This window comes from Canis lupus, chromosome 15 (genome assembly GCF_011100685.1).
Source record: "Canis lupus familiaris isolate Mischka breed German Shepherd chromosome 15, alternate assembly UU_Cfam_GSD_1.0, whole genome shotgun sequence".
Lineage (NCBI taxonomy): Eukaryota > Metazoa > Chordata > Mammalia > Carnivora > Canidae > Canis > Canis lupus.
In genome coordinates, this window is record NC_049236.1 from 14308774 (window position 1) to 14332259 (window position 23486).

Here is a 23486-nt window from a genome sequence, read left to right on the forward strand (position 1 = left end):
ATAAGGAGTTTGTTGTCTAGAGAGAGAAACAGGCACATGATGGAATAATTGCAAAGTAGTGATAAGTACACTCTCTGTGAGGAGTGAGTCGTAGGGGAGCACAGATATCTCATTCTTCCTTCCTCTTTCACTCCCACATCCAATTCTAATGAGATGTCAGGGAGAGTAAGGCTGTATAACTCAGGTCTTGGGAAACTACTATAATGGGAAGGGGAGAGAGGAAGGCAGGTGGCATCAGCACAGCGGTTGTAAGTCACACCAGCCTCAAGAGGGCAGATTCTAACCCTGCCAGCAAAGGTGAACAACCAGGACAAAATGCATTGTCTCTCCTGGAGGCCAGAATGGGTTGCTGCTTTGGCCACTATTGGAGATGCAGTCCTTGGAGCTGCCAGCTGCTGGGAGTCATCTGCCACCAAAGCTGAAAATATGGTGGCAAGATGGCCAGCCTTTGGACTTATTCTCAAGGACTCAAGAGGCCCTGGAGAGGCTCTCAGAAATAGCTGAAAGATGTTTTTGAGGCGGGGTTAATTCCTTCTAAGTAGGCAAATGGGCACTCTTGCTAGCATAACTTGATATAAAAAGATTATTAAATAATATAATATAGTATCTTTTTGTACAGGCAAATGAACCTGAAGACATGTGGATTATGTTTTGGGGGTTCTATCTGGGATTTCTAAGTGTTATCTGTAAATCTGTGTATCTTTTATTTTATTGAAGTTTATATCTACACCGTGGATTTATTACTACTAGAAATAAAACCCTAAACTAAAATGTTTAGGACAATGACCAAGATAACATTTGAAAATTGCATATGGAGGTAGATATAGACTTCTAGAAGCCTCTATGAATTGTAAGATTCAAAGGAATTGTGAAAAACCTGAAATTGAAGAGGCTGTGCAAACTTCTATTAGGTCCTTGAGCAGATAAAGAGGGCCCAGGTAGGTTCTTCAGGAAGGGTGAGAACACAGCTCTACTCAAATTTCCTAAAGATGTTAACTAGCCTGCAGTCTTAGGGAAATAACAGGGAACAGAGTTTCAGTTTTGGATACGGTTAGAAGTTCTGTAAGAAAAGAGCCCCAGCTGCCACCAGAATTCTTGGCCTAGTAAGTGGAGGCAGGTGAAAGGAAAGGCCATTCAATTCATACAGAGATTTACAAGGATCCAAAAGTTGAGAATATCTTTGAGGAAGGCCACTCCTGGCATGAGAGAAGTGTGTTCTTGGTTGGATACTCCACTGAGATGCTGTGAGTTGTGGATACCAGATGTGGAGAAGTGATAGCAGAGCCTCTGAGTGATGAAGGAAGTTTTCAAGGCTACCAAGGCTTCAGTGTCAGTTGGCTGAGTGTTGAATGTTCTGACCAAATTAGCAGTTTGGAGGGTTTAATATCTATCTATCCATCTACTTATGAGAGAGAGAGATTGAGAGAGAGAGAGAGAGAGAGAGAGAGAGAGAGAGAGAGAAAGGAGGGACCGAGGGAGAGGGGGAGAGAGAATCTTAAGCAGGCTCCTTACCCAGTATGGAGTCCAACTCAGGACTCGACAAAGGGCTGGACATGGGGCTTGATGTGAGGCTTGATCTTGTGACTCTGGGATCATGACCTGAGCTGAATTCAAGAGGCAGAGGCTTAACGAGTCACCTAGGCACCCCCGCAGGTCTTATAACCACAGGGTTGCTCAGATTCCCCCCCCCGCCCCCGCTCTATCAGAGACTGTGAGAAAAGATACCTGCTTTTGAATTGAGGCTAGAGACACTTTTATAGAAGGCCAATGAAATAGAAGTGAAAGACCCAAACAGTATGAATCAGGTCCCCCATGTAACAGGCAAAGAGTAGAGTTGTCCCAGCGTAAGGCTTTAGAGAAAATTCCAGCTGCCAGACCCAGAGTGGTCTTTTTAGAGTATTTCCACTGCTGAAAGTAACATAAGAAAAGGAGGAGGGGAGACAGCTCAAGTCTTGGGGTAAAGGAAATTCAGTCAACTGAGGTGATTGTTAGATATCCAGCAAAGACTCCAATGACTATTATACCTGAGGACTTATTTTTTTAATTTAAAAGATTTTATTGATTTATTCATGAGAGACACACACAGAGAGAGGCAGAGACATAGGCAGAGGGAGGAGAAGCAGGTTCCATGCAGGGAGCCTGATGTGGGACTGATCCTGGAACCATGCCCTGAGTCAAGGGCAGATGCTCAACCACTGAGCCACCTGGGCGTCCCTATACCTGAAGACTTAAATGGGACAGATGAGAGCACCAATGATGGCCCTCCAGGGGGAAGGCCAGAAGCATGAAGATAGACACTTCTGAGCCTCTAAAAGGCAGAGCACTGAAGAAAGTGGCGGGTCAGAGGGCTCCTGACCAAGAAGAAATCCTGGCTAATATCCCTAAAGCTGAAGAGCGTCAGGGAAAGAGGAAGGGAAGTTGGGCCTGGAGTTTGAGCTATTTTCAACGCTCACAAGAGGAGGCCTTAGCCAGGCCTCCCAGAAAATCCTGTTTGTCTTATGGAGGCAGAATCCTAGAAAGAGGGGCAGCCAAGAAAAGCATCAAGTCCTCAATGCTGTTTAATGGTGGATTTACAAGTAGCAAGCCCCCACGCCTTTCCCCATAATAGAAATAGAATGGGTCAAATGTGGTTTTAGTACTGATTGTGGGGCTACAGATCTTGTGGAGCTGAGGGAAGAGGTGAAAAATCTGTAGTTATATGTTGGACCCTGGTAGTGTTCAGGAGAGGTAGGTACATTGGGAGAGAGCAGGTGTAGACTATTTAGAGTGTTTACCAGAAGTATGCAGGGACAGACATCTGGATGTTCTATCTTCATCTGGAAGTGGAAGCCACAGGAAAATCAAGGCAAGGAAAAACTAAAAATTCCCACCCTCTCTGCTTTCACTCTGGGTCTTCCACCTTAAAGCTTTAATTTGGGGGATTCCTCAAATTCAAAAGTGGAAAGAGAAGGTGTTATGGAAGGACAAAACCAGGAATAGTTTTCCTCTCAAAGAATGGGGAGAGACTGGGCTTAGGGTAAAAACATAAGCTTAAGGTTGGAAACCCAGGCCCTTTAGAAAACAGTGCAGGAAATTTATATTGTTTTGAGATGGATGATCTTTTAGATCACTCTGAAGAATTACTGACTAACTGCACCGTCTCTGGGTTTCATATCCCATAGATTCCCTTTTGTGATAGAGAAGAAAAAAAAATCAGGTAGGATCTGGTTTTGTGTGGATTTCCTGGCTCTGAATAGAGAGTCCAAAATAGTCCAGCACACTGTGTTCCTTATACAGGATGGCTTGGCCACTTCCTATGGAGTTGGTTGTTTCCAGCATTGGATGTCAGAGCAGGTATTATAAAATCTCTAGACTGCAGAGGACATTAACAGGTTGGATTTTATCTGTCTTGTGTGTAGGTCTACCAGTATGAAGGGATGGGAGTTTCAGGACCCCGTTACTGTTCAGGAGTGACTGGACAAAGTGATTGGTCATGTGAATTTATCTGGAAGTGTTTTATTTATTCATTTGTATATATTTATACAGTCATTATATACATACATAAATATTTATTTATTTATTTATTTATTTATTTATTTATTTATTTATTTATTTATTCTACAAAACCTTGGAAAATCAGAACAATGACTCTTCAAGAGTAGTGAAAGTGTTTTTTGTCAGCCCAGACTGTTGCTGAGAAACTGCCTCTTCCCAATTCATAATGTTTATGTAGCTTGGGAGCAGCTGACCCCCACACTCTGCCTCCAAGGATGCCACATGACCTAGGCCTCTCCAATTAGAACAGCCCATATCACTGGACTCAGTGATTGGTTCAGGGGTGAACATGTGACCCAGGTCAGGCCAATGAGACTCAACCCCCAGAATTTTTTGGCAATTGCGTGGAAAAACTTGCACTCTGCCGGATGGAGTTGCTAGACAGGTATGTTGCAGCCTGCAGCTGCTGGAGACTATCCTTTTTGCCACCTGAGGAAACGTTAGATGGAAGGAGAACTGAGAATGCATCTGGTTCCTGCTAACATTGTTTGAGCCCTTCTACTTAGCTGTGTGTCAAGTAAGACTAACCTTTTATTTAGCTTAAATGAATTTTCTGACATAACTAAAGGCACACTAATACAATGATGATACTAGACCATGTGGGAGATTTTACAACTTGAGTAATTTTATTCGATCTCAATAAAAGGTGATGACATGTAATATCACATGGGGGTAAACACAGGCCGTGAGAAGATATACATTGTTAACAACTATTCCCACCCTATCAAATATGGAAAACTAGAAATATTCATAATGTTTATGTTTATGAAAAACTCTTCCAGGGTTACACATCTTTTTTTTTTTTTTTCTAACTTGACATTATCAAGACAGACCCAGAGCACTGATTCAGAAGTCAGCTTAAAATCCAGAAGGAAGTCAATTCCCTCATTTCTTTTACTCCTTTCTGGAGTTAATGGCCTTGGTAACCTTGGTGAATTACTTAGCTCCGGCTTGTCTTAGCAATTGCGCACCCGCACTGATAGCAATTTTGAGGGCATCAGAGTAGGTACTATGTTAGAAAAATGAAGAACAGGGAAAGTTTATTGTTTTTGTTAACTTTGCTTCCAGGGGTGCGTGGTTACTTTGTCCAATAGTGAGGTACAACACTATGAAAAAAAGAGTTCCTGGATCCAAAGAGGAAAATCACAGATAAAGAGCAGGTGTTTCAGGTACTAGACTACACCTTATATGCACCTTATATGCTATAGCACATGCTTATATGCTATTCACAGTGGTTGACTAATTGCTTCTGGTAACTGGCTGTTATGGGTCTGTGAGCATCCTGGTGATCTCTTTTCACTGGCTATACTCATAGGGCTCTGAGAACCAGGCTCTGAGACTGGTCTAGCAGGAAGCCTTAGATACCATGTTTATGGTGGCATTTGACTGTATGGTCCAGGGAAAATCGTTACTACCCTAACTGAATGTAGAGTTGAAGAGAGGAGTGATGAGCAGGGCCCAGGCCAAGTGTATGTATATGGGGATTGTCCCTAAAGAAAATGCTCTAAGCTTCCCAAGGGAGAGGACCAGAGCATCCTCCAAAGGAGATGGCTTCACGTCCTGATTAATGGGGCTATACAGAACATTTGACGTTTTTGGCTGCCGAGCATTTGAACACCCTTCCCATTTTGGAGGACTCCCAAATCAGATGGGAGGTAAGGCCCATAAACTCTAACATGTTGTTGAATGTGATGCCAGAGTAGCAGGAGTGAAGTAAAATGCTGTTTTAGGATTTGAGGCTGCCCATTAAACTCAAAATAGCTAATTGGAAATATAATATATGTAGCCTGAGAGAAGGAGAGTAAAGTCACAGTGATTGATCAAAATAATTTACCCCTGGGGGAGAACCTGTGACATAAGCTGCTTGGCCGTTTCTGGCCCACTTGATAAGCATTAAGGTTCTTGAGGAAGCCCTCTTGGGCACTACCCCAGGCCCCTCGGGGAAAGAGTGAGACATTTGGACAGTAGTTCAGAGGATAAAGGTAGTGGCCTTAATTAGTATCTAATTGGAGCTTGCTTAAACAAACAAAGAATTCATACAAGCAGACCCTATTAGACCTGGGAAACAGGGGCCCGAGACAGGGTAAAAAGGGACTGATCCTACCTCTCCTCGGAGGATGAGAAATCAGTCAAGGGAACTCATTCATCCAGAGCCCTCTGGCTTCCCTCTTCTTTTTTTTTTTTTTTAATTTTTATTTATTTATGATAGTCACACAGAGAGAGAGAGAGAGGCAGAGACACAGGCAGAGGGAGAAGCAGGCTCCATGCACCAGGAGCCTGACGTGGGATTTGATCCTGGGTCTCCAGGATCGCGCCCTGGGCCAAAGGCAGGCGCCAAACTGCTGCGCCACCCAGGGATCCCCTGGCTTCCCTCTTCTTAATCATACTCTTGGAATTCTTGTTTCCAAGATCTGTATTGGGCTTTTTCCATGAATCTGTTCTTCTAAGGACAGAAAGGAATGTCAGTGTCAGTAGTATCTTTAGACCAAAGGGGTGGTCAAGGGATAGCTGTTTGTGGATGGGTGGAAGACGCTTGGACACACACATAAGGACCGTCTTCCCAGTGCAGGATGAAACCAGGGATGGGAAGAGATGGGAATCCATTCTCCTCCAGCCACCATGTTCTGTCAGAACTCTAAGGACCCGAGAATTCTGAATTTGAACCTAGTCTTCTGGATTTAAATGAAGGTTTATTTGTTAAGATAAGGGGATTTAATATATTTTATTTAATTATTTGTTAACTTGATTTAAAACTTTCAAGTATTTTGGCATATTGTATGCGAGCCTCCATTTACATTCTTGCTCTGGGCCCTGCAAGTGTTACAGGTGAGCCTGACCTTAGAACAGGTACAGATCTGGGTGTTAGGGGGCTACAGACTCAAAAGATTGACTATTGCTTGTGTCCTTTCCATTTCTCATCCCTACTTTCAGAGCATTTCCTTCACCCTTCTTCAGCTTTCTGAACACTGGTTTCCTTTGAACTTAGCTCTCATAAGAGACAGTGGCCACAGTCAGCTCCAGAGATTCTATGCTACAGGTACAGACTTCTGGAGAGACCAACCCTTGTTTGAGGTACTATTTCCAAATATTTGTGAAAGAAACTTTGACTCAGCCCATTAACTATGGAAAGGTGCAAGGTCATGTGCAAATTGGGAAGAGGAATATCATGGTGAACCGAGCAGAGGTATTAAAATGTGTCCACTACGATGAGGCAATTGGCCAACTAGCCTGAGTCATTGATCCACTCAAGCCCTTAGGTATTAACCCATAAGCAGGGCTCTTGGGGCTAGTTGATCCACCCACTGAAGTCCTGGCAGTGAATGAATCACCTGCAGAAGCAGAGGAGAATATTACCAGTAAAGGGAAAGATTCTCAACCAGAAAGGTTGTAATCTCATTTTGCAGTGAGCTGTTGTTTAGGGTGGGGATGTACTAGTCACCTAACCATTCATCAAGTGTGGCCTTTTCTATCTCCTAAACATCTCTCAGAGCTACACAGGACTCTCCACCTTTTGCCTACATTGTTTCAACAGTGTTTTATTTGTCTTTTTTTTTTTTTTTTTTTAGATTTTATTTATTCATGAGAGACACAGAGAGAGAGGTAGAGACATAGGCAGAGGGAGAAGCAGGCTCCATGCAGGAAGTCGGATGTGGGACTCAATCCCAGGACCTGCCTTTGGGATCATGCCCTGAGCCAAAGGCAGACACTCAACCGCTGAGCCACCCAGGCGTCCTTGTCTTCAAATGTATTTAGAGTCATCCCCTTTAATTTACTCTGTAATCTGTGATGATTCTCAAGTGCAAATATGACCATGCTGTTCCTCTGCTTAGTTCTTTAATGCCCTGCCCCCTTTCTCCCTTGCTTTGAGCATCAAGCATACATTCCTTATTTTGGTTTACCAGCCTCTTCATGCTTACTGTGCAACTTCATCCTCACTGTCTTCTATCTTCTTCAATTTAGACCAGCTGCACAATTTTCAGTGCCTCCAAGAGACATATGCTCTCCCATGGGCCTTGGCACATGCTGTTCTCCCCGTGGGTCCATATTTCTGGCCCTGTCACCTAACTCAAGCTTAAATATGATGATTTTGAGCTGTTTGGGGGGCATCCAGTAGGCATTTGGGTAGACAGGAGATGGACTAGGAATGGTGCTTTAGGATGCTAAGGAGGGTGGCATCAGAGGTCAGCTTTCTACTGGAGGAAAGACACGTCTCTTCAGAGAGGAGGAAGCAAGGATGGGTCCAGTTTATAGGGTCTGAAGGGGAAATAAAAGGTGGATGGATGGAAGAGGCTTATACACATACACAAGGACTCTCTTCACCGTGCAGGATGAAACCAGGGATGGGAAGAGATGGGAATTATGCTTGTTGGTCTCTGTGATGTAAAAGGCCAGCTCACATTTACTTATCTGATGATGGAGGGGAGTCATTCGAGATGAGGAGTGAAGGTTTGGAATGTCAGAGGAAGCAGATCCAGGATAATTAAAAGGAATCCAGTTATTTATTTTTTTTAATAAATTAATTTTTTATTGGTGTTCAATTTACCAACATACAGAATAACACCCAGTGCTCATCCCATCAAGTGCCCCCCCTCAGTGCCCGTCACCCATTCACCCCCACCCCCCGCCCTCCTCCCCTAGGAATCCAGTTATGACCAGAGATCAGTCCAGAGTGAAATTGGCAAATTTGGTTTTTTTTTACTTAAGCATAGCTGCCTGAGTATAAAAGCAGATGGAGGACTCTTGTTTTGGTCTGGGATTTGGTTTCAGCAGGATGACTTTTTTTTGAAGGACAGGAGGGAGACAGTTGAAGGAACTGGGAAAAAATGGTTACAAAGATCCACCTTGGGGGATCCCTGGGTGGCGCAGTGGTTTAGCGCCTGCCTTTGGCCCAGGGCACGATCCTGGAGACCAGGGATCAAGTCCCGCATCGGGGTCCCTGCATGGAGCCTGCTTCTCCGTCTGCCTGTGTCTCTGCTTCTCTCTCTCTCTCTCTCTGTGTGTGTCTATCATGAATAAATAAATAAAATCTTAAAAAAAAAAAAAGATCCACCTTGGGGTTAGGTCTGTGGTTTCTAGTCCTGGAACTAGTCTGACAAAATTTCATCAGTTTGAGCACCATATTTAGTTTAAGGTGACTTATAGTCATCTTGGGAAGGAACTGCCTTTATTTTGAAATTATATTCTATTTCTTTTTTTTTTAATTATTTATTTATTTATTTTACAGAGAGAGATTGGATGTTCAGGGTGGGGAGAGCAAAGGGAGAGGGAGAGAGAATCTCAAGCAGATTCACCGCTGAGCATGAAGCCGGACACAGGGCTTGATTTCATAACCTTGAGAACATGACCTGAGCCAAAACCAAGAGTCAGACACTTAACTGACTATGCCACCCAAGCACTCCACTATAATTGAATTTTTAAAGACATCTTAATACCAAGAAATAAAGAGAATAGGACACCTAGGTGGTGCAGTTGGTTAAGTGTCTGACTCTTGGTTTTGCCTCAGGTCATGATCTCAGTGTCTAGGCCCTGATCTCTGCACTCAGTGCAGAATCTGCCTGAAATTCTCTCTCCTCCCCACCGCTCCTGCTTGTGCTCTCTCTCTCTCTAAAATAAATTAGCAAATCTAAAAAAAAATTAAATTATGGTGTGTGTATTAGTTTCCTAGGGCAGCCATAATGAATTACCACAAACTGGGTGGCTTAAAGCAATAGATATTCTCTCATAGTTTTGGAAGCCAGAAGTCCAAAATCAAAAGGTTAGCAGGATTGTTTTTTTCTGGAGATTCTGAAGGGAGAATGTGTTCTATGCTTCCCTCCTAATTTTTGGTGGTTGTAGGTAATTTGGGTGTTCCTTGGCTTATAGATGCATCACTCCAATCTCTGCCTCTGTCTTTAAATTGACTTCCCCTCTGTGTCTTAAATCTCCCTCTGCCTTTCTTTATAAGGACACCTGCCCTAAATCCAGGATGATCTCATCTCAAAATCTTATATCTGCAAAGACCCTTTTTTTTGTGAATAAGGTCACATTCAGAGCTTCTGAAGGGTTAGGATTTGTAGATGTCATTTTTAAAAAAGGAGTTTATTTATTTATTTTAGAGAGAGCAAGCAGTGATGGGGGCTGAAGGGGCAGAGGGGGAGGGAGAGGGATAAGATGACTCTGTTCTGAGTGCAGAGCCCCACCTGGGGATGTACTCAGGGCTGATCTCACAACCCTGAGATTATGACCCTAAGATCATGACCTGAGCCAAAATCAGAGTTGGACGTTCAGCTGACTGAGCCACCCTGGCACCCCGGTATATATAATTTTTGGAGGCCACTATTCAACTCACTACAGAGATATTAGATGGTAAACATTTTCCCCCAGTGTCGATGCTTGGGGAAAAGAAAGAAGTGAGGGAAGGTCAGAGAGAGTCATTTATTAGAGTTGAGATTTCAAAGAGGGAGCAGTGCAGGGTTCTAGGAGAACTCAGGAAAAACACCAGCCACAGGCCCTATATCAGTGTAGGATAATGGACTGGATTTCTCTCCATTATCCTGAAAAAGAAGACAAGGGCCACATTTAAATTGTGGTTAGGGAACACAGGTCCGCAGTCAATGCTGCAAGAACAGAATCATTGAGGAGTGTGAGGTTGAGACTCAGCAGTCCAGGAGGTCAGGAAGAGGCTGGGAAACAGAGTAAACTTGTTGGAGAGGAAACTTGATGGAAAGGGTCAATCGCCCTGCTCTTAAGGCCTCAGGGAGTTCATCAGTTTGAAAGCACAGGGGTCAGTGAAACTGTTATTGCTTGTTCACATGCATCTCCCTTACTAGGTGGTGGGCTCATAAGGACAGGAATAGTATCTCATTGAGCCCTCAGCACAAGATCTAGACTGCGGAAGGGGCTCAGGTTGAACTGAACTGAAAGGGCTTGTCATTTTGAGCTGTTCTTTCCTTCTACCTTTAACATTTGATAACTCTAAGTGCAACTATCATATTACATATTTGATATATACGATGACGAATTACATTTTTTTTTTGTTTACAACACGAAAAGAGGTTGCTTTTGAATATATACTCCCAACACCTTGGGTGCCTTTACTCAGCCCTAGCATTACATAATTTAGAATTTCACACTGGTACAAATAAGGGAGAAACAGGACCCAAAGGGAATAATAGTGATCTTCACTGAGTACCTCCTTTGCAAGAAGCATAAGATGAGCAGCACACAAGGTAGTCCCTGCCCTTGAATTAAAAGGATGTCACTGTGAGTGTCTCATTTTTCATATTCTCCGAGCTGAAGATATAAATGACCAGGTCTTTAATGTTCTATATTTGTACTTTTCTTACTCAGATGGTGATCCTTAAGCCCCAGAGGTTGCATCATTTCCCCAGATTTCAGGGATGATTCCGTTGTAAATGTATCGGGGGAGGATGCAGGAGGCCTTGTTTTAACATGCTGATTTTATAAAATATTTCTAAAGGATGCTTGCAATTTTATTGTTCATAGAAGCAAAGAACAATGCTATTAGTTTGGTTTTTTAATTTTTTTATAATGTTTTTTTAATTTTTAAACCAAATCTCCAAAATAAGAACTGCACTAATTTTGCCCTGTAACAACAAAACATGTAAGATAGTTCGGATTTGAGACCTGTGGAATTATAGGGTAATTATTGTACATTCCAGAAGGGAGGCACGAACTGCAAATTGTTCTAAACTATTGAAATAATGACCACAGGAAGTGAGCATCCTTTAAAACCCTACATGGAAAAAAAAATAAAATAAAATAAAACCCTACATGGTATTACATTTCAGAAATGAGTTGGGCTAGAAAATGAAACCAGCTTCTCTTCTTGCTGCTGAGTTTTCCTGAATTGCCTACAAACTGCTTAGAATTTTGCAAACAATTCACAGCTGATAAAATAGAAGAGTAGCAGAACTGAGTGACTGTGGTGAAGACCCTAGAGGCAGCCAGCAGGATAGAAGGGTCACTGTCTGCCCCTCATATTTCTGTAAGCCAAAACTGTACAATTATTTTTATTTTCTTTTTGTCATCTTAAATAAACAGGAATCAGCTGAAGACCTACAGAAAGGATTATCAGGGTAACCTGAACTTAGGCTGCTCCAGAACCTTCTTGGAGAGTTTGGTTTCTTCTTACAACTTTTATTTGCTCAAAGAACATTCACTGGCTACCCACTGTGTGCCAGGCCTGATGCTGGGCACTAATGATTCAACAGCATGCTCTCCACCCATGAGGAAATCCTTCATCATGGGGGAGAGATAGACCTGGAAACAGACACTTTAAACATGGTGTGCCAAGGCTGTGCAGAGGCTGGCGCAGGTGGCTACATGAGCAGAGTCTGAGAGATTAGATGCATATAAGTCGGAGTTTGCCACTTAACAGTCGAGTGTGTTTTGTGAGGTGAAATTTCTGCTGTTCTGAGGGCTGCAGTGCTTTAGTATGACTAGTCTTAGGAGTGACAGGAAAAAACTGTGAAAAGGGACGGAAGAGGTAGGCAGGGGCTAGATCATCAAAGTCTTTTTTTTTTTAAGATTTTATTTATTTATTAGAGAGAGAAAGAGAGAGAGAGAGAGGCAGAGGGAGAAGCAGGCTTCATGCAGGGAGCCTGACGTAGGACTCAATCCCTGGTCTCCAGGATCACGCCTTGGGCTGAGCTGAAGGCGGCGCTAAACCACTGAGCCACCCGGGCTGCCCCTAGATCATCAAAGTCTTGAATGCCAGGCTGAGACTTAAAATTTAACCTGAAGGCAGAAGGAACGAAGGCAGGGTTTATGCAAAGGACTAATATGATCAGATTTTTTATTTAGAGCCATCGTTCTGTGTCGAGTATGCACTGGAGGAGGCAAGGCAGGGAGATTATAATGAGGTTGTTGCAGAGTCTGATGATGAGGGACTCTTTGGTGACTTTTCAGGGAAACTTTTTCAGGCTTGGAGCTAATCATACAGATTTTGGAAACAGAAATAAATAGACCACATGTTTAAATCAGGTGTATAAGTTTTGGGGCAGCCCACATGTCACCTTCTTTAGGATGCCTTTACTCACCTGCATGTGGGCAGAGATCATTACTGTCTTGGGGGCTCACATAGAACTTTGCCAATTTCTCTATTAGAGCACTTACATGCCTATAATTATTTATTCTTTTGTTGGCTCCTCCTCTGTGGGCTCCAGACTCAGTGTTAGGCACTCTGTCTTATTCTTTTTTGTACCCCAGTGTTTGGAAGCATCAATAAACATTCACTAACTGAAGGGGAGAAGAAAAGGTACTGAAACTGGCTGTCAGGACCTGGGGCTCTAATCCTGGCTCTGCTACTAAGTGGCTGAGTGACTTTGAACAAGTCCCCTCGCTGCTCTGGGTCTCAATTTCCTCATCTGTAAAATGAGAATAAAAATACAACCCTCCTCCTCAGGGTTATGGAGATTAAATGAGGTAACAGAGCTCACCAGCTGCCTGCCCTGTTTGTGCCCTGCCCTTGTCAAACAGCCTAGACTATTGTTCGTGTAGTTTGGATCTCATTTGCTCTCTCTCTCCTGGTGAGAGCTGAGCTGAAAGCTGTTGCCTTGATGGAGGGGAAGTTTGCAGCAGTAGCATACATACCATCCAGGTGGTCCTTGTGCTGCTGGAAGGGCAGACAACAAAAAGAAGGGAGTGGGAGTATGTTAGGTTAAAGAGAGAGACACTGCTTTTTGTGAACCCTAAAGCTGCAGAAGGCCCTAAAGTGGGGTGCATGAGGCAGAGAAGATTTAGATCATGTGCTGAGGGGTGTGAGGAAGCCCTCAAACAATGCTCCCTAAATCCAGGAGTTTAGCAGCCTCTGGAGGAATGCCACTTTATGAAGACCACTCATTCAGTGCCTTGGGCTGATATAATTAACATTGTCATAGTTTCTTTTCTCTTTCCTTTTTAAGAAAAAGTTTTTATTTAATTCCAGTTAGTTAACATACAGTATAGTATTAATTTCAGGTGAACAATTTAGTGATTCAACACTCACATACAACATCTGATGCTCATCACAAGTGCACTCCTTCATCCCTATCATAGAGTTTTTCAAGTTTTAAGAAAGATGTGCAGGAGAGGGAAAAAATTGCAAATGCTAAGTAAAAGGAATACCATTCTGAAAAAAATGGAAAATCATGATTTTAGACACTACTATCTCAAGAGATGATTATCAATTCCCATGTGCGAGGTCTTTTTGGAAGATCCACTAGCTTTGGTCTTTTTACATTGGTCTTTTTACTTTTTACAAAAGTGAAAGCAAACTTTTCCATCAAAATTTGATGTATCCTCAACTTACAAGGCATATGGCTGAGGAGGTCCTCAAATTTGCAACTGGTGATTTGTAGAATTTTCTTAGAATGCTATTTATTAAATTTATTTAGCTCCTGGACTTGGCCTTATCAAAGATATTTGGTCAAGAAAGATGATGAGAGAGGGGAAAAAATGGGGGGAGGGGTGATTGAGGCCGTGATCCTTCCCCAAAGGCTAAAGTCAGTCCTGGCGTTAAAGCTAGTGACCTTAAAAAAATAATAAAAGTGTGTTTCCATTTTGCAAGGCTTTTAAAAAATATTGTGTGCTCAGATGGCACCTTTAATCACGAAGAACTTTTGGCTGAGTTCCAGGCTGATTCTGCTGGCACAGAGAGCTCTGAGATCATACCCTATATTCAGTGCACAGGAGAAATATTTCATCCATCTCTGAAATAAAGAGGGGGGAAATGGAGCATATTTGAACAGTTTGATAGCAAGACCATATCAGGGTGAAAAGTGAAGGACATCTATCCATTTGGAGTTACAGAAAGGTACTATTAATTCTAAGTACTTAAGTGGCATTTTTTTTCATTCTCAATTTCACAATAAGCCAAGAAGCTTGCATAAATCTGAAGGCAATCTCCTATTTCACAGATACATAAATGAAGGCAGACAGATTTTTTGATTTACCTAAGACTACTTTAAGTTAAAAAAAAAAAAAAGGGAACTTGAGCGGCTCAGTTGGTTAGGCACATCTGACTCTTGATCTCTGCTCAGGTCATGATCTCAGGGTTATGGGATCCAGCCCTGCATTAGGGTCTATATGCAGTGGGGAGTCTGCTTTGGGATTCTCTCTCTCCCTCTGCCTGCAACCCCCTCTCAAATAAATACATAAATAGTTTTTAAAAATTAGAAAAAAGAAAGGAGGGAGGCAAAGAGAAAAAGAAATCCTCAAGTAGCAGGTTGCGACCCAGGAGTTTGAGCTCTTAGAGCTGAATTTAATCCACACCCAGGCCAAATATAATTCTCCAGGATGGAAATGGTCCAGGACACCAGAGCGAACATTCTCTGCCTTTGCCAAAGAGCCTGAGGTGGTTTGATGACATGCAGTCACAACCTCACTTTTATTTCTCAACTGAAGGAAAGTAAGGCCAGCATCATACGACAAGCACTTCCCACCATAACAGGGCAGTGGTTCAAACCCATCCAAAGGAAATGTGCTTCCCCTTGATTCATCACTGCCTCTTGCATCACTGTTATTTTTTGGAGGTCTCCTATTCAAAGCTTTATTTGTTGGATAGTTGGGTCATATAATTTGAGGTGGCAAAGTTGACTCAAGCTTTACTCCATGTGCCAGTGTTGAGGATCGGACTATATATACTATATACTGTGCTGTTTCTTCACTACATCCCTCAAAGTCGTGGGAAAGGCTGGGTGATTGTTCTGCATATTAGAAATTGAAACCCCACCACTAAATAATGAAAAGTGGTCCAGACAAAAGCTGCTGTGGAAATCTGAAAGCCATTATCTTTTCCACACTTCCTCTCTTCACCTTCATTTTGTTTGGGAATGCACAGGGACACCCGTGAACAAAAATAAACCAACTTGCCCTTGACTGATTGTTCTGCCTTTTGAGTTATCACATGTGAGTGCTTCTGGCTCCCAGATATGGTGAAGTAAAGAGACTGCTGGGAAGCCAGCCACAAATTAGAGTTGATCTTCTAGCATCTTCTACCTAGAGAAATGGCTCAGGACGTCCAGATTAACAACATGGTCTGCCCCAAAGTTGATCTGGCTTCTGAATCATGTTTGGATTTCAGAAATGTAAGAAAGGAAAGCATATAAGGATCCTGATGTGTTTTCTCCAGTCCTGGAGACTGGACAGTCCCCTGTCCATTTTATTCTTCATTTTATTCTGGCCCTTTTAAATTCAAGACTGTACATATTTCAGAGCCCATACACGTTTGGACTGTCAGCTCCCAGGAACTATCTCAACTTAGAGCACCTTTAAGGAGGGCAGAACCACTTTAGGAGGTAGAGGGTGAGACGTGGCAACTCTTCCACAGGAATGAATCAATATAGCAGAGCCATTCAGGGTAGGTTTTACTAGAGCTTAAAACAGGTTGTCAACCCCAACACAATGGGCTTTGTTACTCCTGTGTAGAGAGGAAACGGTGCAGTTTTTGGCCTCCCCAGACTGTATTGTAGGGCACACAGGATGGCAATTTCAGGCGTAACCTTCAGGAGAGACAAGTCTGCTTTTGGCCCTCAGTGTTCCCCAGTAAGTTAATTAGCTGTTTCTGAAATTCGTGGTAATATTCAGCATTTTCATCGTGAAGCCTGTTACAGTTCTAAGCTTGGGGGAGGGACCGCGTAGTTGAGGAAGGGGGTCTGTCAGGGAAACAGAATAGAGCTCCTTTGGCTGGGGATTCTAACACCTGTGATTTGTCTCAAAACATACGCGCACTGTAATTTCAAGGCATGTTTTCTGGCTTGAGGGGCCTGCTATGGCTCCCTATTTCAGGTGTAGGGAGTTCTCCCTGGGTTCAAAAGCCTTTGGGTGGGAAGCGCAGAGGAGCTGCGAAATGCCTCCTTAAGGACAGCCGAACTGTTCCAGGGGAGAAGCCGGGCCGGGTTCTGGTAGCGGCCTGGGGAGGCCACAGGGGACCTCGGGCATCTCCTCTCACCGAGTGGCAACGGTCCTACAAGTGGGTTTGGGGACCTTTTCTTTAATTGACAACTTATCGCGGGGGGTGGGGACTGTCCCAGCCCAGTGAAGGGTCTGCGGGGTGGGCCGTCCGCCCAGGGACTCCTAGGGGCCAGAGCAGCGCACGTCCCGCCAAGTGACAGCACGCGTCCCTCGCAGTCAGTCCCCTCCCCCGCGGCCGGTCTCCGGGCAGAGGTGTCTCGCGCCAGCTCGGCCTCCCCCCTCTCCCTCCCAACTCGTCCGGCCCGACCGAGCCTCAGCGGGAGCCCCGCCTGTCTCCGGGCAGCCTGAGCCCCTGAGCGCTCGCCCAGCCTGTCAGTAACCGCCGTTTGCGCTTTCTTTCTTTCTCTTTTTTTTTTTTTTTTTTTTCTCCTCTTCTTTTCTTTCCCCCTTCTGCCTTTGTCCCGCTTAGTAACTGGGCTCCGACCAATCGCCGTCTCGCCGGCCAGCGCCGGCTGCCTCCTGATTGGCCCGCTCGGGGCGCGCAGCCGTCTCCCGCTCCTCTGCTGGAGCAAGGCAGACAAAAGACGCAGGCTCGGGCTCCGGCAACCCGGATCAGCCAATCACCGGCCACCTGATCCTCCCCCCCCGCCCCTTCCCTCGCTCCTCTCCCTCCCGGCCTGGCTCGCGTGCTCCCGGCACTGACTCCTGGCGTGCGGCCAGCGCCCGGACCGTGCCATTCTGATCGAGCCTGGGGGGAGCGGAGAGAAGGAAGGATGAACGAGTCGAAGCCCGGGGAGCGTAGGGGAGAGTAGAAAAGCGAGATGGAAGACGGTTTGCGGAGCGCTTTCACAGGCACCTGAGCGACTCTCCAGTACATCGGGTCGGAGTAGAGGGGAAGGAGCAGGATCGATGCCGCTCGCCCCCACCCCCCCGCGCGGTGTGGTTGGGTGGCGCCTCAGCGGGGGAGCGTGAGGCGGGGGAGGGTGTCCCCCTCCGCGCCGTTAAAATGAAACTCTAGTGGCTGGAGTCAGGGCAGAGCGTGAGGGGAGCCGGCGCTGGCGGGCCGACTCGCAGCCGGGCGGGAGCGCGCCGCCGGCCACAGCTAACTGGACTTTCCGACCGGCCCCCATCCCGAGGCTGCAGCAGCTTCGGTTCCGAGCCTGACTGGAACGGAGCCCGAGTCCCGGCCCCTGAGGGGATCGCTCTCTGCAGACCAGTGGGACCCCGAAACTTGAACGCAATACCCCCCCCCCTTTTATGCCTTCCTTTGTCACTTCCTCACCTTTCTCCCAGCGCGTTCTCCCCCCCCCCCCCCCTTCATTCTCCCTCCCTCGAAGGACACAAAAGTGGCTGCCGAGGAAAGATTCGGAGGCAGCGGGAGTTTTTCTCTTCGGAGAGCGACTGTGTGGAAGGGATTTTTTGGGAAGCTGCTTTTTAACACCTCAGCCCTCTGCCCCCCAGGCCTCCCTGTACCTCCCCGAGGAGAAAAAGCCCGTAGATTGAAAGTTCCGGGGGGGGGCATTTTGCTGGATGCTGTAAGAGGAGTGGGGGGAGGACCCCGTCCTCGTCCCGGTAGTTGGCTGGACTTGTACCGGCCGTTGGAAACCCCGAAGTACATACCCGAGCGGGACTTTACAGATCTCTATTTTTAGATTTTTTAAAAATATCAGATAAAAAAAAATATATGCTTTCTATATATTTCCTGACGACCTGCCCCTGACAGCGCGATGTACAATACGGTGTGGAGTATGGACCGCGATGACGCAGACTGGAGGGAGGTGATGATGCCCTATTCGACAGAACTGATATTTTATATTGAAATGGATCCTCCAGGTACTTGGGAGAGGAAAAAAGAATCTTGTGATGGGTCTTATTTGTCTGTAACGAGACCTAGGTGATGTTTTCAGGGCAGAAGTGTTCCTGGGAGCGCTAGGTTTGGGATGAGGGGCAGATTTGCAGTTAGAGCTGCAGTAAAACTGCTTCTGGTTTATCCGTTTAAAGTTTGCAGTTAGGACCCTGATCCTATTGTCCTGCGAGGGTGGGGGTGGGGGCTGGAGTGGGGGTGGAAGGAAAGACCCGTTTCTTTTACTTCTTTGCCTTTGCGTGTGGTTCAGGTTTTTGTTGTTTCCCCCTCCCCCCTCCCCTTCTCTCTCCCCCCCCCCCCCCCCCCATTAAAGATTCTTCTACCTGCAAAGGATGCTTTATATCTGAGCCTTGAAGTCAGTCTTTCCCTTTGGGGGAATTCTTGAAAGCTTGTCATTTCGTACGTTTGTCTTATTCGGTTCCTTGTGTTTTACCTTCGTTAACTTCTGAAACTGGGTTGCCTATGTGATTATTCATTTTTAGACACCCCCCCCCTTTTTTTTTCCTCTTACAGAAACCAAAAGCCGGTTTAGTGATTTTCAGGGATTGAGCGTTTTTATTCAGTCACGGTCTTAGTCTGAGGTTTTTCTTCTCAGGATATAGTCGCTCGGAAAGATCTACGTGCAGTATTTTATTACTCTTTAATTTATGGTGATTTAACTTAATTTATGGGATAAGGTTTAATGTAACTTCAATTCTTGGAGCAAAAAAAGGAGGAACCTTCCTTTTGTGTGAATGTATGTGATGCGTACATATATGTAATAGGTTTGAATGCACATAATGTAAAGTATACATATACTGTATTTTTACTTCAGAGCTTTGTCTGAGACCCTTACAGACATTTTGTGTATCTGGTAGGAAAGAAGAAGGGAGGGAAAATGGAAAAGTTGGGTAATTGTTTTTCTTTAAATTCTAAACCCATTTTATGATTATTAACTGTCAGATTTTCAAATCCTTTTTTTGCGGTTATAGACAGTGCTTTACATAATGATTTTGAGTAAGTAGAGGGCCTTTGTGACTCCTTATTTTTGTTGAAGATGAATTGGTTAGGTCTTTTAAAAATGTGTTATAGTTAAGCTTCCAGAATAAATTGTGTGTCATTGGGGAACCTTAATTATTGTAAGACTATATATTTTTGGAAACCTTTTAAAGGATTGGAGTCCGTGCAAGTGTAATGAAGTATAACTGTCTTGTAGGATGTATAGAAATTATTTCTTGTGTCCTTGTAAGCAGTAAATTATCCTTTGTTTTTGTTTCCCCAATTAGTCATAGAGTATTAAATGATGCTATATTAAAAACTAATAATAAATCAACCCTTTTTGCTCTTAATGATCACTTTGAATTTTTCTCTTTTCCCTTCATTTTGGAGCCTTATTTGCTTTTGTAATTGTGACTGCAATCCAGATGCAGCTTTTCAGTGTTTTGCAAAGTTTGTAAGATTTGCCACCCATCTATTGTGTGTATTTCCCCCTTTGTTTCCCCCTAACGGTAAAGCATCATTTCTATTAGATGCATTTGTCATTCATGTAAATGAAAATTTAGTACATCATTGGTTCTTCCTGTAAAAAGTAAAGCTAATAATTCTAGATTTCTGTTTTAAGAATTATATATTCAAACTGCCTTAGAATCACTGTATCATAGTATCTTGCCTTGCAGACATACAAAGGGAATTTGTTGGGCGGAGAGGTGAGTAGGGAGGAGGGGAGAAAATGAAGAAGGCACTAATGTTTGAAAAATATGGGCCTCATAGCAAAATGTTGGCGAGTTGAGTTGAGTTGTCCAAAAGTGATTTTAAAAAAAGTTGACTATTATAATTATGTAGTGATGTAGGTCTTATAAGGTTGTATAGAAAATTCTGATCCAAACTTTGTGCATTTACGTAGAAATAAACTTTTGAGTTTAAATTGTTCATCCTTAGATGAAATTTTGCATACTGAGATTCTATTCAAAATATTGGAAATAGGCATATGGTATTCTTTATTACCCATTTTGCAGCCTTAATGTAGATTATGGGTTAGTTATGCCTAACAGCTTTTTGTAAAGGAAGCACACTTGAGTATGCTGGAATTGCCTGTGATGTGAATGGTTTTTAATGGGAATAATGTGAATGCCAGTCTTGTTTTGTGTGATAAATTAAGGTTTTGAAACATTTAAAACTAAGTAAATTATTAGTGAAGTGGCTGCAGCACATCTTGTATCTGTCTTCTTCCTACCTCCTATCCCAGCTCAAGCTCTTATTATTTCCTGATTGGACTCATTTGATAGTGATCTAACTGTTCTTACTGTTTTCCCTGTTTCTGCTTTGTTCAATCCATAGTATTATTTAGGTACCATCGGATGATTTGCCTTCCAGTGGTAAAATTCCCAATGACTTTGAAAACCTTCCAATGGCTTTTCTTTGCCTGTGAAAGAGTCCCAGGTTGCTTACCTTTTCATATAAGTCCCTCTATTTTTTTTTTTTTTTTTTTTTTTGCTTCCAACCTAATTTTCTGGTCTAGTCTCCTCTTGGAGTCCATCACAAATTTTGTGGAAGCTATTTTATACTTGATGTTTCTTGAATGTATGCTTTTTCATCTTCCTGGGATGCTTTGCACTATCATTTGTTACTTGTTGAAATCTTACATATATTTAAGGTATGCATTAGATGTCTTCACTGCCAGGATGTATGTTTCTGATCCCTTCTGTTAGAAGATAACTTTCCTTTCCTTTCCTTTTCTCTTCTAGTACTTCTCAGAACTTCTTTTCATTCTGTCTATGGAGTAGCTTCTGCGCTTATGTATATTCCCCTGATGGAGTTGTCTTCCCATCAAGTTAGGAGTTTCTTAGCTTGCTCAAGGTCTTGTAGGCAGTAGACAATCTAATAAATGTGTTGAATTAATAAATAGCGCAGGAGCACTATTTCTTTCTAGCCTCTAAGTGCTTTCCTACTTAAGATCCTTGGTCACCTCATTATTTGGATATCTCAATAGCCTAGAGTTAAATAACTTGAGTTAGATGGTTGTTGACTAAGGTTCCTTAACTGTAATATTAGTTTTTAAAATATGATTTTCACCTTAATTTTAGACTGAACCATAAGTGCAAAATTGTTTTTCATTATTGCTTCCAGCGTCCTCAAAAACTTTTCCAGAGGTGTTTCCCTCTAGCTCATTTAAAAAAAAAAAACTACCATTACCATGCATCCTAAAGATTTCTCATAACTACCTGGATTGCTACATCTACTGTAATTCACTGACAATGTAAGGATTGGATCTAAATGGAAGTTCAATGTCTTAATCATTATGTATTTCCCAGAAGCATTAGAAACAGTGAACTGTTTAGATGAAACAAAACTTTTTTTTTGGAAATGTTAAGAGTGTGGTACAGAGAATTGCTTTTGAGCATCTTGGTTTGTCTTGTGATTTGGGAATCAAGCTTATTCCATAACAATAGTTGCTGGGTAAGGCTTCTCCAAGAGCCCTGTCTCTTGCACAGGAGTTACTGGAGGATTACAAATATACAGCTGATGGTAAACTCAGAGCTTATAGATAGTGATCTGTCAGCTAGCACTTTTGTTTTGACGTTGTTTTTATTTTGGGAAAATGTTACAGATGATTTTTTTTAAAAAGATTTTATTTATTCATTCACAGAGACAGAGAGAGAGAGAGAGAGAGAGAGGCAGAGACACAGGCAGAGGGAGAAGCAGGCTCCATGCAGGGAGCTGGACGTGGGACTCGATCCCAGGTCTCCAGGATCACACCCTGGGCTGCAGGCGGCTAAACCACTGCGCCCCTGGGGCTGCCCAGATGATTTCTTTAAAAGAGTTGTATCCAGGGGATCCCTGGGTGGCTCAGCGGTTTAGCGCCTGCCTTTGGCCCAGGGTGCGATCCTGCAGTCCCAGGATCAAGTCCCACATCAGGCTCCCTGCATGGAGCCTGCTTCTCCCTCTGCCTGTGTCTCTGCCTCTTTCTCCCCCTATGTCTATCATGAATAAATAAATAAAATCTTAAAAAAAAAAAAGAGTTGTATCCATTAATTTTAAAAAGATTGTAGACATTTTTCCTTATCAAGGCAAATTTCTGAAATTATCTGTAGGGCAACAACATCTCTTCAGTGTAATTAAAAGATTAGTTTTTAGGGGATCCCTGGGTGGCTCAGCGGTTTAGCGCCTGCCTTTGGTCCAGGGCGCGCGATCCTGGAGTCCTGGGATCGGGTCCCGTGTCGGGCTCTGGGCATGGAGCCTGCTTCTCCCTCCTCCTCTGTCTCTGCCTTTCTCTCTCTCTCTCTCTCTCTCTCTCTCTCTGTCTATCATAAATAAATAAATCTTTAAAAAATTAGTTTTTAATGTCAAAATATAATTATAGGAAGGTCTAAAAAAGTGGTTCTCGAGGTTTTTTATTTTTTTGTTTTTTTTTGGTCTTAGTACCTGTTTTATAATCTTAAAATTTTTTGAGGATGTCAAAGAGCTATTAAGTGATATTTACTGTATTAGGATAAAACTAAGAAATTTAAAAAATATTCATTTAAGGGATGCCTGGGTGGCTCAGCGATTGACCATCTTCCTTTGGCTTAGGGCATGATCCCTGGTCCGGGGATCAAGTCCCGCATCAGGCTTCCTACATGGAGCTTGCTTCTCCCTCTGCCTATGTCTCTGCCTCTCTCTCTGTGTCTCTCATGAATAAATAAAATTTTAAAAATATTCACTTAAAAATAATAAAGCATTACATGTTAATATCTTTTTTTTTGTTTGTTTTTAAAGATTTATTTATTTGAGAGAGTGCGTTGGGAGGGGCAGAGGAAGAGGGAGAGAATCCTCAAGCAGACTCTGCTGAGTGTGTAGCCTGATGCAGGGTTCCATCCCATGATTCCAAGATCATGACCTGAGCCATAGTCAACAGTTGGCTGCTCAACCAGCTGAGCCACCCAGGCACCCCTAACATAACTTCTTTTAATGAAAAAATACCAATTATATTAAAAGTTAGAAGAGTGGCATTGTTTTACATTTTAAAAATCTTTAATGTCTGGCTTAATAGAAAACCTCCAAGTTCCCATGTTTCCTCCTGTATTCAGTCTGTTGAGATACCACAGATCTTAGCCTCTGAAAAACTCCACTGTACAGATGTGAGAGAATGAAAGTGCAAAAGTGCAATGTTTTAGTAATATAGGGCAGCCCCGGTGGCGCAGCGGTTTGGCGCCTCCTGCGGCCTGGGGTGTGATCC

General features: G+C 43.4%; 1 protein-coding gene across 4 annotated transcripts in view; it reads left to right on the plus strand.

Moving 5' to 3' along the window:
* The window catches only part of LOC100856339 (phosphatidylinositol 3-kinase regulatory subunit gamma), a 139631-nt gene that overhangs the window by 48 nt on the left and 116097 nt on the right, over nt 1–23486 (plus strand). Inside the window, exons 2-3 of one of the 4 annotated variants that reach the window (XM_038558194.1) lie at nt 4603–4703; nt 6466–6606. Coding sequence is in view for 1 of the 4 variants with exons in the window: in XM_038558193.1 (XP_038414121.1) it covers nt 18156–18261 (106 nt within the window). In the remaining 3 variants the exon portion in view is untranslated. Of the gene's footprint in view, nt 1–4602; nt 4704–6465; nt 6607–15955; nt 16060–17450; nt 18262–23486 lie in introns of those variants that run through there. The other 3 variants (XM_038558196.1, XM_038558195.1, XM_038558193.1) reach the window with 3 other exon arrangements.